This window comes from Acanthochromis polyacanthus, chromosome 8 (assembly GCF_021347895.1).
Source record: "Acanthochromis polyacanthus isolate Apoly-LR-REF ecotype Palm Island chromosome 8, KAUST_Apoly_ChrSc, whole genome shotgun sequence".
NCBI classification, from domain to species: Eukaryota; Metazoa; Chordata; class Actinopteri; family Pomacentridae; genus Acanthochromis; species Acanthochromis polyacanthus.
The window spans coordinates 26,000,852-26,016,930 of record NC_067120.1 but is presented as its reverse complement, the minus strand read 5'-3'; the positions used below and the strand labels follow the sequence as shown (position 1 = coordinate 26,016,930).

The 16,079-nt window shown below is 37.5% G+C and overlaps 1 protein-coding gene across 1 annotated transcript; it reads left to right on the top strand.

The window, feature by feature from the left end:
* Window positions 1–1,798: 1,798 nt before the first annotated feature.
* On the top strand, window positions 1,799–16,079 carry fezf1 (FEZ family zinc finger 1). Its single transcript, XM_022211188.2, has 4 exons — window positions 1,799–4,248; window positions 5,732–5,866; window positions 7,099–7,231; window positions 12,843–16,079. The coding sequence occupies exons 1-4, from the start codon at window positions 3,436–3,438 to the stop codon at window positions 13,076–13,078; spliced, it is 1,317 nt and encodes a 438-aa protein (XP_022066880.1). The 5' UTR covers window positions 1,799–3,435; the 3' UTR covers window positions 13,079–16,079.

Sequence of the window (16,079 nt, the reverse complement as noted above, 5' to 3'; positions counted from 1 at the left end):
GAGGAAATTGAAACATTTTTCATGTTCATTGAGAATGTTCCAGCGGTGGAGCAGGAATAGATTTTTTTGTTGTTGTTGTTTGTTTTGTCTTGTTTTGTTTTCTAATATACAACACTCACAAAAACTGTAACGCTGAATCTAGTATACAGATCATGGAACAAAATGTTATTCAATAAGAACACATCAAACTTAATGGATTAAGAATAAATGTCATTTTTTTCTGTATCTTCAAAACTCCCTGGAAGTGAGCTTTTAGAGAAGAAATTTAAGATCTAGAGATCCTTTATAGAGAAAAAAGAAGAGAGATAACTAAGAAATCCTTGCAGGTTTATTGTCTTTCCCAGTTATTCCATATTAACAGCTCTGGCAGTCACTACTGTCCACTATTGATGACTATCACATAAATCAGCTCTTCTACCATGTAAAGTTAGAGGAATAATTTATATCTCAATTATACCAGCTTTAGGGGAATTTTAAAAGCTCCCTTTCATCATCAATATGCACAATGCGAAGATCTCTGTTGAGCTTCTCTCTTTGGATTTTAAGCTTAAAGAAGCACCCACTTTAAAATCATCCTTAATTTCACCCAGAGGTTTTAAACCTTTAATATTAAAATCGCAGTATTCAGGCTATGATATTGGTTTGGTTTGTCCTGATCTGTCTCAATCATTTTAATCCTTAAACGTTCTTACTCTCTATTTCACCTTAATCTTGTAGGCTTAAAGACATTTCAGCTTCTGCTCCCCAGAAACTCTGACAGGGACACCACAGAACACAGGGGACACATTCTTCTTCTTCTTCTTCTTCTTCTTCTTCTTCTTCTTCTTCTTATTATTATTATTATTATTATTATTATTATTATTATTATTGTTATTGTTATTGTTGTCGTCATCATTATTATCATTTTTATTCATTAATTGTTTAAATCACATTATAATTCATCCTATCTGTCCTGTAATTGCAATATAGTAAAATTCAGAGAAATATTAATTTTTCAATCAACTTTTGTATTGTATTGAAAATTAGTACTTAAAAATACTACAATATCTGCATGAAACTACATTACAGTGTGTTATTAACAGTTATTATATGTGTATTTTTTTTATTGTTGCTGTTGTTTTGCTGGTACTATTACTTGTATTATTATTACTTTTGTCATCACCATTATTATTAGTTGTAGTAGCAGTAGTATTGTCATCATCATCATCATTGCTGTTGTTGTTATTATTATTAATATTATTATTATTGTTATTGCTGCTGCTGGTAAACAAGAAATCATCCCTGGAAATCAGTTGAGCTGTTCCCCCAACAAGTAGTAAATGTAGCTCCAGCATGTACAATAATATTATTAATAATAAATGGTTATTGGCACATCTTGTGATGTTAATTTATACTCAGTGTTGGTCTTTTGCTCCTTGGTCATGTTGTACATCATAGCAGCATCCTTCCATACTGCGCATCTGTATTTACAATATTCATACTTATTTGTGGTACAAATGACTGATAGTTTAATTCTGATACTAAATACATAGAAAGAAAAATAATGTAGCTTAAGATTATTATTACTGTTATTAGTAGTAGTAATAATAGTAGTAGTAGTAATAGTAGTAGTTGTTGTATTGCCCCCGAGCCAAGCATTTAGAAATAAAAAAATACTCACATATAACTGTTAATTACACTCTCCAGTGTAGTTGCAAACAGATATTTTAGTTTTAACATACTTATTAATAATATGTAATACAATACAATAAAAGATCGAGAAATCATATTTATCTGAATTTTATTAAATTGCGGTAAAAAATAATGAAATAAAACATGAAAATAAAGCCTTAACGTAAAGCGTAAAATAGAACTGAAGCTAAAATATAAGCAAAACCTTCAGGCAGAATCAAAGTGCAGATGACTGTGAGGCTTCAGCGATGGAGTTCGTCTTCGTTCGGACTCGGAGAGCTGTGGCCTCTTCAAACATGCAAACGATATTTCTGTATCCTGCTTGTAATAATGACCAGTCAATAAATGTCATCGGCTTTGTCATAATAATGCGCTTTTATTGGAAATGATTTGTCTGTCTGTCTCTATACTTTATTATCTTCAAAAAGAAATGGCATTCATTAAGGTCTCTGTCAGAATAATCTTTATTTGCCAGCAGTGCTTACAGATTAGTACAAATGGGGGAAAAATATCTTAAACTTTAACTTTTTTTCAATTTAATGCAATAATAATAATTTTTTATTATTATAATAATACATTTTATTTAAAGCGCCTTTCAAGGAACTCAAGGACACTTTACAATGAAAAATATATTAATTTAACTTAATTATTGTTACGTAATACTAGTAAAGCTACATCAGTCTGAGCTCTTCATATTTTCTTCACTTCATGTGATCGTGATGTCGCTTCTCGGGGCCTCACTTTTATTTCATTCCATCTTTTGTTCAAACCTTCAAATGGCAAATTAAGCTCAGTCAGCTTCAAACCTTCTCCCTCCAGGCGTCTGTCACTTACAGCATGGAGGTATTGCTGTAGGTTTTCCGCCGATAGTTTCACTGATCAATCCTGTGGAATTTGTGTTTCGGTCTGCTGAGTCTGCGCTCTGTGCGTAAAAGAGACGTTTGTGTTCCTGTGACTGCACAAAAAGACAGGACCTAATAAGAGGAGAGCGTGCAGGATTTACATTTCGTGTTGGTTCTTTACTAGATATCTGTCAAAAGACTTTCTAAAAGACTCTTTTTTTGCTGCTGACTCGCTTGTCATCTAAAAAGCTGGTGCGTAAAAGGAAAAGCGTTTGAGGATAGAGAGATCAGAAACCCACCAAGACTGACACTGATGACTTGAAATCCATTTTCTGCTCAATATCTCGACCCGTTTTCTGTCTTAAGTTCACCTGCACGGCAGTTCTAGGTCTTCTCTGGACCGTGCGTAAAAGGGCTGGTTTCCAAAGACGCGTCCAAATTCTGATCTAAAACTCTAAGCTCCTGACCTCGCGGCCGCTGCGCGTCTGGCGTATTGCGATTCAAAAAAAAATGATGTCATGCAAAGTCACAAGGGGACCCGGGATTTACCAAGTACCTTCCAGTTGAGCAGGAGTCCTGCCAAGTAAAGAACAACCACCTCCTCTCCTCCTCCTCTTCCAGCGGCGACAGGCGCAGAGAATCGACGGAGAAGAATTGAGCAAATTATCTACTTTTCCGCTCTCTTTCCTGGACGGTAACGATCGGCAAGGTCTCGGCTCTCCGCACGCCGTTATCGAGCGAGCCGCGGACGCCCTGATTGTCATCAATAAGAGGGGAAATAGCGCCGGTGATTTGGAAAGGGGGTTCCCGGCAGATGCTGCCCTTTCCTGCGGGCCAGTAAGGAGCAACACCGACCCCCGGCTTCTTTCCAGCAGCTTGTAGTTGTAGTTGTTGTTGTCTCAGCGCGGTGTATGCAGAGGTGATGGACGGTCCTCTCCGCCGCCCAGCGGGGATCCTCAGCTCCCCCCCGGCTTCTGGGAGCCAGCCCGCGGGCTCAGACATGCTCACCTCCGGCGGCAGCAGCAGCAAGCCTCTCGCTTTCTCCATCGACCGGATTATGGCCAGGACACCCGAGCCCAAGTCAATACCGCTTCCCAGCTGGTTCCAGTCCGCTCCCGTGGGGAAACCCGATGTCTGTCCGTCCTCGCTACATTGCATGATCCCGCTGGTGCCGCTCGGGTATGAGCCGGGCCACCGGCTCAGCATTACCGGGTTGGATCCGGGCCACTTAGACTCGTCTTCTTTCCCGGCTCCCGCAGACTTTTTGGGCTTTGGGTTGAACTATAAGAACCAGCAGGAGGACTCCACTGTGAGCCAAACCACAGGCCAGTACAAACTCTTCAGACCCCGGGTGGTGAACCAATCCTCCTTCCCCACCATGGGCACTGTGTGCTACCTGAACTGCAGCGGGGACAACGGTGCATGTCCCCCGTCAACCGGCCTCGTCAACCTGCACCCGATGGCCTCGTACCTGCTCACCGCCCGGCACAAAGCTTTCTTGGCGGAGAAGAGCAAGCCGGGCCTGCAGCAGGCCGGGGAGCGGTACCCGGTGTCCGGCGTGCAGGCCTTCAAGGAGCTGTCTCAGAGCCAGATCGAGCACTACATGAAGGAGCGGGACCACCTCACCGACAAGATCTTTAAGGGCTCCGCTGTGGCTGCGGCGGCGGCCACCCGGTTGAACGGCTCCTGTCCAGGCAGCAAGCCCAAAGTTTTCACTTGTGAGGTTTGCGGCAAGGTGAGCACCCTGCACGGAGGCTTTATTTAATTTAATCTTTATTAGCAGGAGAAAACCGAACCAAATTACGGCAAACTTTAGAAAACTGTTTTTTAATAATCACATCAGAGGCTTTAATTTCTGATTTTTTGTTTGTTTTTTGTAGGATTTCTGTAACTTATTTGGAAACAGTCTATAGTTTAAAAATCCACATTCGTTTTCGGGCTGCCTTTGCTACTATTTAAAGATTTTTATAAAAAGACATGGAGGATGGATATTAAAAGGGATCGAACTTTTGTTACCCTAGTAGGACTCCTTCAGTATGAATAAATAACCGTTTTTACAGATTTTGCTGGTCAAACAAACTTGGATAAACTATTATTAATGAATAAATGTATTTGTTTCTTAAGGATGAATTAAGGTTGTTTTTTAAACAAATGTTTGGATTTTTTTCACTTGCTTCTGATTTCAGAATTGTGCCTGCGTGATTTCAGAATTAGCTTTGTCTGAAACACTGAGCCGCTCTTTACCGCACGTGGAAGCGCTGGATGATCTTTTAGTTAAAAAAAAAAAAGAGATTTACTGTAACAACAAAAAGGCGCCCGAAAGGAATTTAATCTTCGTAATCTATCTAAATGCGATTTAACAGCTATACATTATGCATGGAAACATCCAGTACCAGCTGGTGCGTTGTTTAGGACTTGATTTTATTTGTCTCATGATGCGTGTTGTGCAGTTTATTCTAAATGAGCCGATTAGTTTATTCAAAGGCCTTTAAATGACTCCCGGTAGATCCCTTTAATTAGGCTCAATCTGATAACTAAAGGGGGCGGCAGTTCAGTTTTTTCACCTCAGAAACCATTAAACTGGAGGTGAAGCGGCCTGAGACTACAGCATATTATTCAAAAGACAACTGTAATTCTTTCATATATATATATATATATATATATATATATATATATATATATATATATATATATATATATATATATATGAAATAATTACAATTGTCTTTTGAATATGAGGTTAAAAAAATTGGTTGAAGTATGTTATGTATTTTGTAGTCTATCTATCTATCTATCTATCTATCTATCTATCTATCTATCTATCTATCTATCTATCTATCTATATCTATCTATCTATCTATCTATCTATCTCTGTCTCTCTCTGTCTCTCTCTCTCTCTCTCTATATATATATATATGTGTGTGTGTGTGTGTGTGTGTGTGTGTGTGTGTGTGTGTGTGTGTGTATTAAATAATGAAAATGTAATATTTTTAAAATACCATAATACATTTAATAATTTATATAATTCCAGTTTTATTGTTCTTGTTCTTATCATGTTATTGCTGTTTGTTGTTTACTAGTAACTTCCTTTTCATTGGAGAGCATTTGTCATTGTTTGAAAAGGAAATATGATCTTTCTGTTTTTCATCCTATTATTAATGCATTTTATTTTTATTCTCATACTTATTGTCACTCTGTGGTGTTTCCGTCTTGCTCAGGTGTTCAATGCGCACTACAATCTGACACGCCATATGCCCGTGCACACTGGCGCGCGACCGTTCGTTTGTAAAGTTTGCGGGAAAGGTTTCCGGCAGGCAAGCACGTTGTGCCGACACAAGATCATCCACACTCAGGTACCAAGGCGGCCTCAGCCACTCATTCCTGCTTTATAATACTCATCTTACTATTTCCACTATGTCCCACCTTGATGCATGAATCTCTATCACCTGAACCGGATAATTTTTTTCCCCTTTGTTTTTAAAAAAAAAAAAAATTTTTAGTGCATTTCCCTGCTGACAGTTTTAACATTAAATGAAGGTCATGGTAGATCAGTCAGGTATCACTAGTCTGTTTATTTATTTGTACTGATACTTATTTACTTGGTATTTGTTGCTTTTATTTTTAAAGTTCTTATTTTGGCCTTTTGTTGGCTTTATTAGACAGTTGAGAGGCAGACAGGAAAAATAGGGAGAAGAATGGGGGGAAGAGCTGATGCAACGGGCCATGACCTGGAATAGAACCCATGACCGCTGAGTCAGGGGCTTTAGCCCCTGTTTATGGGTCGTCCGCTTAACCAGCTACCTGGGAAAAATAAAAGACACATTGGCGCACAGGTAGCACAACGGGCGACTCTGTTTATTTTATTCTGCCTCAGAAAAGCAGGTAATGTGTTTTTTTTAAAATTTCCCTACAGCTGACCTGTCAATCACTTTAACAGAAAACAATCTCCAATCATGTGTTTTAATATCTGGGTGGTGGGCGGGCCTGGAGGCCACGTCTGGATCACTGTGACTCTCACACTGTCCATTTCTGTGTTGTTGTTGTTTGTTTGTTTTGTTTGTTTGATTGTTTTTGGTGTTTTGGTTTGTTTGTTTGTTTGTGGTCTTCCTGGGGTCATTCGCAACATACAAACATAAAACAAACCGTGACAGTATTTATTTCTATTTCAAAAACCGAGCCCACAGTAAATTTGTTCCAAAGTTTGTAATTTTTGATCCTGTAAGAAACAAACAAATGAACAAAAAACTCCTTTAAAAAAATCTATATTGTGAGTTTAACGATCGCACCCCCTCAGTTTTAGTGCATATAAATACGCACGCACACAGATAGATAGATAGATAGATAGATAGATAGATAGATAGATAGATACCACAGTCACAGCAACTGTGTCCAAATGTGATTAATTGCCGGTTAAAAATGGAACTAATCCCCACAATATTATTACATTATTGCATCTGTGAAATTATGAGGCCATTTGTAATTATTTCCTTGTGTATGATCGTGAGAAACTTCCCAGAGTATCTTGAATATTTTCGAAGGATTCCCCTCAGTGTCTGGCTATTTAATCCTTCCTGTCTGTTCTTAGGAAAAGCCTCATAAGTGTAACCAGTGCGGGAAAGCCTTCAACCGGAGCTCCACCCTCAACACACACACACGCATCCACGCGGGATACAAACCGTTCGTGTGCGAGTTTTGTGGCAAAGGATTTCATCAGAAAGGTGAGGAGGTTCAGGAAAAAAATAGTCTGTGTTCTGCATCTTCTTTTTTCTCTCTTCTTTATTCTTCTTCTGTAGCACAACTGGAGCTGAAACAAATGACTTCAGCAGGATGTGCGTTTACATGATTTGCTAATATGTGAAACCCTGTACTAACACCATAGATTCTACATCACAGTGTGTTCTAAACATTTCTAATCTAGAATAATAGTTATTATTGTAATTACGTGTTTATATTGTTATTTTTCATCTTTTTAAATTGCAGCAAATAAATCCAGAGAAAACATACACACATACACTACCATTCAAAAATTTGGGGTCAATTAGAAATGTCCTTATCTTTGAAAGAAAATCTTTTTTAAAAAATGAAGAGAACATCAAATGAATTAGAAATACAGTCTAGGCATTGTTAATGTGGTAAATGACTATTCTAGCTGGAAACAGTTGATTTTAAATGGAAGACATAGGGGTACAGAGGCCCATTTCCAGCAACCATCACTCCTGTGTTGTAATGGCACATTGTGTTAGCTAACTGTGTTAAAAGGCTGATTGATGATTAGAAACCCTTGTGCAATTATGTTATCACATGATCAAAAGTGTGAGTTTTCATGGAAAACATGAAATTGTCTGGGTGACCTCAGACTTTTGACCAGTTGTGTATATATATTGATTGAAACACAGTACTAATAGCATAGCTCATACATCAGAGTCTATTGTAATTTCTAACCTATGATAATAATTGTAATTAATGTTATTTTAGGTCCTTTTAAAATTGCAGCAAATAAATCCAGAGAAAACACACACATATGCTGCCATTTTTTCACATCTTTTTCCACACATTTAGCAGTGCTTATGAATGCAGCAGAAATCTGTGTGCTTGGATTTATTAGGAGGACTTCTTTAGGGTTTGGACTAAATGATGTAAACATCTTACAGAAAGACAGTTATTGGCCTTCACAATCAGTGACTGAACTCTGGCTGAATAGCAGCTGGTAATGATACTTGTCACTCAGCACTTTGATAAATTTTTTGAAGCAACTCAAGTTAAATAACAAAGATTCAATCAGAACAGATATAAATGTTGTTGTTTTTTTAACGGTCAGGATAACATGTGCCAATGTGCAGCAGGTTTGATGCTGAATACACATTAATGTTCCCCTGAGGACAGTCTGCAGTAGAACCCACACTGCTATTCTTCTTAGAGCAGATGATACATCTATACATACACTACCATTCAAAAGTTTGGGGTGATTTAGAAATGCCCTTATCTTTGAAAGAAAGGGGTTTTTTTTCAATGAAGATAACATTAAATGAATCAGAAATACAGTCCAGACATTGTTAATGTGATAAATGACTATTCTAGCTGGAAACAGTTGAATTTTAATTGAATATCTACATAGGGGGACAGAAGCCCATTTCCAGCAACCATCACTCCTGTATTGTAAGGGTACATTGTGTTAGCTAATGGTGTTGAAATGCTAATTGATTGTTAGAAAACCCTTGTGTAATTATTTTAGCATATGAATAAAAATGTGAGTTTTCATGTAAAACATGACATTGTCTGGGTGACTCCAAACTTTTGAACGGTAGTGTATATCATGACAGTCTTGTAGAGAATGTGAATACGCTATAGGATGTAACAGCTGGTGAAAACACTTAGTATTTGGTGTTTTTGCTTCGGGCTCGGGATCTTCAGGTGTTGTTTTCCCCGTACTTAGAGGAAGTACGACATCAGTCATCATTCTCTATTTCTTCTGTAAATATACAAAAAATCTGCTCAGTCAAAAATATACAAACAGGTAAAGCTACTATTTGGTTAAAATTTCCTTGTACATTTTCACCTCAATTAGGTGCTTTGGGAGGCCGTCCACAAGATTTTGGTCGTATCTTGGACCGCTCATCCTGACAGCCTTGGTACAGCTAAACTAAATTACTTGCTCTGCTGATACAAACTTGTGTAATTGTTCTTGATAATCAGATAAACAGATCAATAAATACAAATCACACACATGGAAACCACAGACAACATTTCAAACGTACAGCAAGCACAAAAGCCTGGATTTTCTTACATTAAAATCCAGAAATATTTAACATACAAACACATAAAAGCATGAAAGCACTACTAGCACACATGTTGTTATGAAACTATAATTACTAGTTTATTTACAATATGTGTGCACACAACTTAAATGTCACAGTGGATAAAGATGAAGCAGACTTTATATACCAGGCAGCTGATAACACGTCGTATCACGCCGTGTCGTTTTTTTAAAATTATATTTCTAATAATGTAATGTAATGCCTCAGAAAAAGAAAGACCACTTATATTCACTTGTTCTGTTTTCAGGGGTACATCTGACTTCTTTGAAAAAAATTGCCATCAATTAGAAAAATCTATTTTTTAAAAATACACATTCGTGTGCTAAGTCCTCTGATTTTGTTTCCTGAAGTGAGAATTTAGTCTCCCTGATTGACTTAACTATCCTCTCAGATGACTACATTTGGCCTGTCACTTCTCATTTGTGTAACTTTGACAATCAGTAGAATTCAGTTCTTAAAGCTTTAACTTCAAAGTTGTTTTTTTTTTAAGCAAAACCAAGGTTGAGTTGGTAACATCTGGGTCAGTTCACTTCTAAAACTCAGGAATTTAGCACCAGACTGAATTAAGTGAACAGATATCATGTATTTAATGTTACGGAAATTACTGCTTTAGTGGAAGTACAGATTTAAATACATTAAATACATATTTGTTTAAATATTTTATATATTTAGAGACATTACTAAATGTATGAAATAGCAGATAAAATAAAAGGGTAATTGTGCTTCTGTAATAATTGAGGTCTAATAATAAATAAATAAAATCGCAAAGGTCTGTCAATGACTTTATTATACTCCCTTTTCAAAATACCCCATTTATTTTGTGATATTTTTTGTGATATATTTTGTGATTTATCATATTCTGTCCTTGCTTATCTGGATCTTGGTAGCTGAATGATTAAAAAGATAAAGAAATCATCTCCTTGGCCTGCTTTATGTTTAATTTCATTTGCATCATACTGGTGTATAAATATCTCTGTCTTCTAAGTGTGAAAATTTAAAACTCAAACTTTAAACAGTGGATTGTTTCGCCACATCAACAGTCAAAATTAAAAAAAAACACAACACACCATTTGATATCATAAATGACAAAAATAGGCATCAAATCTTCAGATTTGAATGAGAAAGTCCACCAAATGCTTGACATTTTTGCTTAAAAGAATACAAAATTATTTTGCAATTAATGCATTATCACTATATTTTTTTTACACCATTACCATACATTTTTAGGAACACCTTTTAATGTAATGCAGACACTAATATCACCACTGCCTACTACAGTCTCAATAATAAACAGTAAAGTAGAATCATCACATTTCCTTTTTTGATTTTTTTTTTTTTTTTGGCTTTCTTAGGCAGGTTAGTCGAGAGGCAGACAGGAAAGTAGGGAGAAGATCTGTAGCAAAGAGCTGTGAGCCGGAATCGAATTCAGGGGACTATAGCCCCTTTTGAGGGATTCCCCGCTCAACCTGTTGAGCAACCTGGGCACCCAGATCATCACCTTTCTAAAAAAAAAAAAAAAAAAAAAAAGGAAAATGAAGAAGCTGCAGAATTTATAGTCAAACAGCTGTGTTGAATTGCTTGAGTGGAGAGGTGTTCCTAATAAACTGATCGGTAGATGGAGTTGCAGACGAATGTTTTTTTTTTTTGTCAGGCAGCCAATCATTTAATCAATGGTGCTGCTGAGCTTTGTTACAGCTTACAGATACACTAAAAGAACACAGCAGGAAAGAAGGAACATGACACTAAATGACACTTAATAAAACAAATACTAAAAAGAAACTGTTTGGTCCACAGTCTGGGAATATCTGATGGCCTTTTCTGGCCTGTTGCATTATTATGTTTTTTGTTTGTTTGTTTGTTTTATTTATGATATAATGACTGCTCACAACTCACACACATTGCCATTGCTATTCCAGTTGGAAACGGCTGATTTTTAATGGAATATCTACATAGGGGGACAGATGTCCATTTCCAGCAATCATCACTCCTGTGTTGTAATGGTACATTGTGTGTTGATGATTAGAAAACCCTCATGCAATTATGTTATCACATGAACAAAAGTGTGAGTTTTCATGGAAAACATGAAGTTGTCTGGGTGACCCCAAATTTTTGAGCAGTAGTGTATCTGTAAGCTGTAACAAAGTTCAGCAGCACCAGTGATTAAATGATTGGCTGCCTGACAAAAAAAAGCATTCGTCTGCAACTCCATCTACCGATCAGTTTATTAGGAACACCTCTTCACTCAAGCAATTCAACATAGCTGCTCGACTATAAATTTTGCAGGTTCTACATTTTCCTTTTTTTTTTTTAGAAAGGTGATGATCTGGGTGCCCAGGTAGCTCAACAGGTTGAGCGGGGGATCCCTCATAAGGGGCTATAGTCCCCTGAGTTCGATTCCAGCTCACGCTCTTGGCTACAGATCTTCTCCCTACTTTCCTGTCTGCCTCTCTACTAACCTGCCTAAGAAAGCCAAAAAAAAAAAAAAATCAAAAAAGGAAATGTGATGATTCTACTTTACTGTTTATTATTGAGACTGTAGTGGGCAGTGGTGATATTAGTGTCTGCATTACATTAAAAGGTGTTCCTAAAAATGTATGGTAATGGTGTAAACAAATATAGTGATAATGCATTAATTGCAAAATAATTTTGTATTCTTTTAAGCAAAAATGTCAAGCATTTGGTGGACACTCTCACTCAAATCTGAAGATTTGATGCCTATTTTTGTAATTTATGATATCAAAAATGGTGTGTGTTGTGTTTTTTGACTGTTGATGTGGCAAAACAATGCACTGTTTAAAGTTTGAGTTTTAAATTTTCACACTTTCCTTACATATTATAGATAAAACAATTAATCAAGAAAGTAATCATGCTCCTCATGCACAGCGTTATGATCATTGCTCCACCAAGGAATGTGGCCGACTTTTGTGACCATCAGCGCTGGTTTGGTTGTTTTTCTGTTTGTTCGCAACATTACTCTGAAACGGACAAACATATTTGGATGAAATTTTCAGGGAAGGTCAGAAATGACACAAGGACCAACTGATTAAACTTTGGCAGTGATGTAGCTGGTAGTCCGGATCCACAGATTTGTTAAAGATCTCTGTATCATTGCAAGGAAGCGGCACGGGGTCACTGTAACTATGACAACAAGTGAACACATGATTGCAATCCTATGACAAATCAACTGCTGCGAGCTACACATTTTTTAAGGATTACATTGGTCAGAAGTCATACAATGACTGAGCAGCCTTGGCGGAGTACTGTGCTCTCTGAGTGCTTTTCTTGTTCTAAATACAGTAGTAAAATATTTAATGGTATGATCACAAATGTAGTAAAAATGCAGTTAACAATACCATTCTATTCACTTCCAGTCAGATCTTGTAATGCTGATGAAATTAAGGCAACAGACAAAGTCTTAGGAAATGTAGGGGAGCTCAGTGTTATCTCAGTGTCGTCCTGTAAGTGTCTTTAGCTCTCATCCTGACCCCATGTCTTGTCCTCTGACCCAATGCAGGAAACTACAAGAACCACAAGTTGACGCACAGCGGGGAGAAGCAATTCAAGTGTTCCATCTGCAGCAAAGCGTTCCACCAGGTGTACAATCTCACCTTCCACATGCACACACACAACGACAAGAAGCCTTTCACCTGCCCTACCTGTGGCAAGGGCTTCTGCAGGAACTTTGACCTGAAGAAACACATCAGGAAGCTGCATGATCCGGCTGGCGCACCGTCACCCCCACAAGCCTGAGAGACCCTAACAATGACTCTGTTCCCTTCATCCCAACACACCGAAAAAAAAAACCTTGAGACCCCATGACCTCCACCATTACAAGTCACACTAAACGTCTGTCTGCTGAAGGCAGATTTAAGAAGGACTGCGGGTGTCAGGGAAAATAGTTTTTATAAATTAGGAACTTATACCCTCATGATGATAATTTCTGCGCTTTCTTCACTCTAATTATACATAATTAATAATAATTGCTGCCGTAAAATTGCTAAATGATAAATACTAATTTATATTGTTTTTGTCCCCTGGAGTTCAACCCGGTCTCACGTGCTGGAGTTCGTATTTTTACTCTGAGCATACCCTTAAAAGCTTTTTAAGAAAAAATATCTTTAAATCTTACCAATACTTTCTTTCTATATCTGCTCAATATAGTTCTTTTGTTGCATCATTTTAGTCATTTGTACCCTTCAATTATTTAATTCTGCTAATCTTATCATTATCGAAGATGTCAACATCACCACCACTGAGGCTGCGTCCTTCATGTTATTTTTTGGTATCTGCTGAGCACTTTATCGTGCATAATACAAATGCTGGACTGTGAATGCTGATTCTGACATTTTTCAATTAAACAGTTTTAAATTTGATAGCTTTACAGGGAATCAAAATACCTGATTAAATTAAAATGTGTGCAGTGTTTGTGCACACTACCGTTTTATCTGGGCTGTGCAGAGGAAGCTGAGACAGAATTTAGACAGGAGGAAAACTACACTTAAAATCAGACTAATGTTACACTTTGTTAGATTAAATATTATAAGATAGCAGCATCAAAATATGCACCTATGGGCATTTAGTGTTTCAAAAAATCCTGGTGACAGTTAAAACTGTTCACTAAGCCTGAAGCTGCGTTTTTATTTGATTAGTCTTTCAGGATTAATTAATATGAGTGTACAAGTTATTAAATTGCAGGAGTTTTCTGCCTTTGGCTTAAAGTTTCTTAAAAGGAATCCCCTGGTGATCAAAAAAATTGTCAGAGAAAAGCTACAAATAAAGTTCAAAATCTATGCAGTGAGTCAAGCTCCAGAAACATTGGATCCTACATTTCCCGTGATGCACTGAGTCATTTCACTAGAATCTCCCTATCTGGTAAAACAATCATAAACTTTTACAACTTAAAAGAACCGTTTTCATCGACTGAGGAGGATCAATGGGTATAAAAGAAATGATTTCTATGTGTATAATGGGTGAAATGCTCCTTTAGATTTTGACTAACCGGCATGTTGTTTGTGTGTGGCCACTTCTGAAATGGAAGATGCCCTTTGGTTTACCACAGGGGAGTTTGCCATTATGACAAGCAAAATGATACACTGATGATAGTCAGGCATTTCGTTTGTACAAGTGTCCTCTGATGCGCTGCCAGAGCATCAGAGGCCAATCCACGATTCCCCTATTTGCCACTCAGGCCTGTTGACCCCAAACTTGGCCCTTTCCTTGAACTTCACCTTTCAAAAAAAAACCAAAACAAGCCATTAGGACACTTCCCAACCCCTGGGTCCTGTCGTAGCCCCTCAGACCGAATACAACCTGACCCCAACTCCTGACCTCTGACCCCCAATGCTGGCCTGGACTTTACCCTGAATGGCTTCAGTGTCTCAGCCTGTGTTGGACTGAGGACATTTGACTGTGGGGAAACTGAGCTTTCCTGTCCTCTGATTATTGTTCAGTTATTCTAATATAATGGTGGCTAATTCTTGCATCATTAGTCATTAGTGATTACTAGTCCCTTATCTTTCAGTTGGATCTCAGGATGTGAGATTGCTGACCTGTGAGACCAGAGATGTTCCTGGGGTGGAAACATAGCTTTATTAAGAGGGAAGCTTCCTATCACAACTACTGTAGCTGTGTGAAGACAGTTTTGCATTAAGGAAGCATTGCAGGTATGCCAAGTGCACTCACTGTCAGTGTGACCTCCAAACAAAGAGGTTTAGATAATCTGGATAAACTGCTTTGAGTGATGTCACCCTATTCACAGATCCTACCAATTAAACTGGTGATAAATTGTTATAGTTCCTGATAGAAATTATGTACAAAATGACGGAAAACAAGACTCTAATTCATACCTACCCCTTAAAATTTAGTACTCTGTGATGCATTTTAAAATGAGTATTATTCCCGTGTTGTTCATGTGAACTGAATGAGAACACCACAGCTAATGAAAGCTGAGGATGGCAAGTTTAACCACCTACGTAAGAACCACATTTCAATTCAAATGTGGTCCAGATTTTATTCTGATTTTGACAGAATCAACAAAGAAAATGCAGATTGTCTGCTTTCGTTAGATGAACACCTGAAGTTGGTTCACAGACATAAGTACAGTTTGTGCTCATTCTTCAGTCAATGCCAATACACCACTGCAAAAGAAGAGGAAGCAATGAAAGTTCAGAAAACACTAAATATTTCTGTTAGCTTCGTGTGTTAATGTGAAGAAGGTCATAAGATTCTTATTGCTTCACACATATCAGATATTTCATCTGTGACTATCCTTCTCCAAGTCTGCTCCTATTGCACGTTCTTTTTGTTGCACCATTTCAACAATTTTGAGATTCTTTTAAGTTGAGTGTTTCCATTATTAATATTTACTGGTGATCCTGTTTTATGTGCATTTTAAATTTGCACATTAGTTTCATATAAACTTTCACTTGCTGAAGTACAGAGCCCCTGTAAAAGAAACAAAAAACACACTGCTTTGGTCACATCTCTGGTCCTGACTGACAAGCTGAAATTTTTGTCCTGTTAGTCTATTGCTATTTTTGATTTCAATCTCAGGATTATTGTAAAAAAAAGTGTTTTATGATATTTATTTTAAAGTGTACTACTCTTATAACTTAAAGAGAAGAGCAAAGCTGATGACTACGGTTTATAAAAAAGGTTTGTTGTCATGGTGAAAAGCTAGTTTTTGCTGGACCTAATGCTGCAAACGCTTAATAGGGAAACAAACATAATTAAAATCAACTGCGTGTTCTCA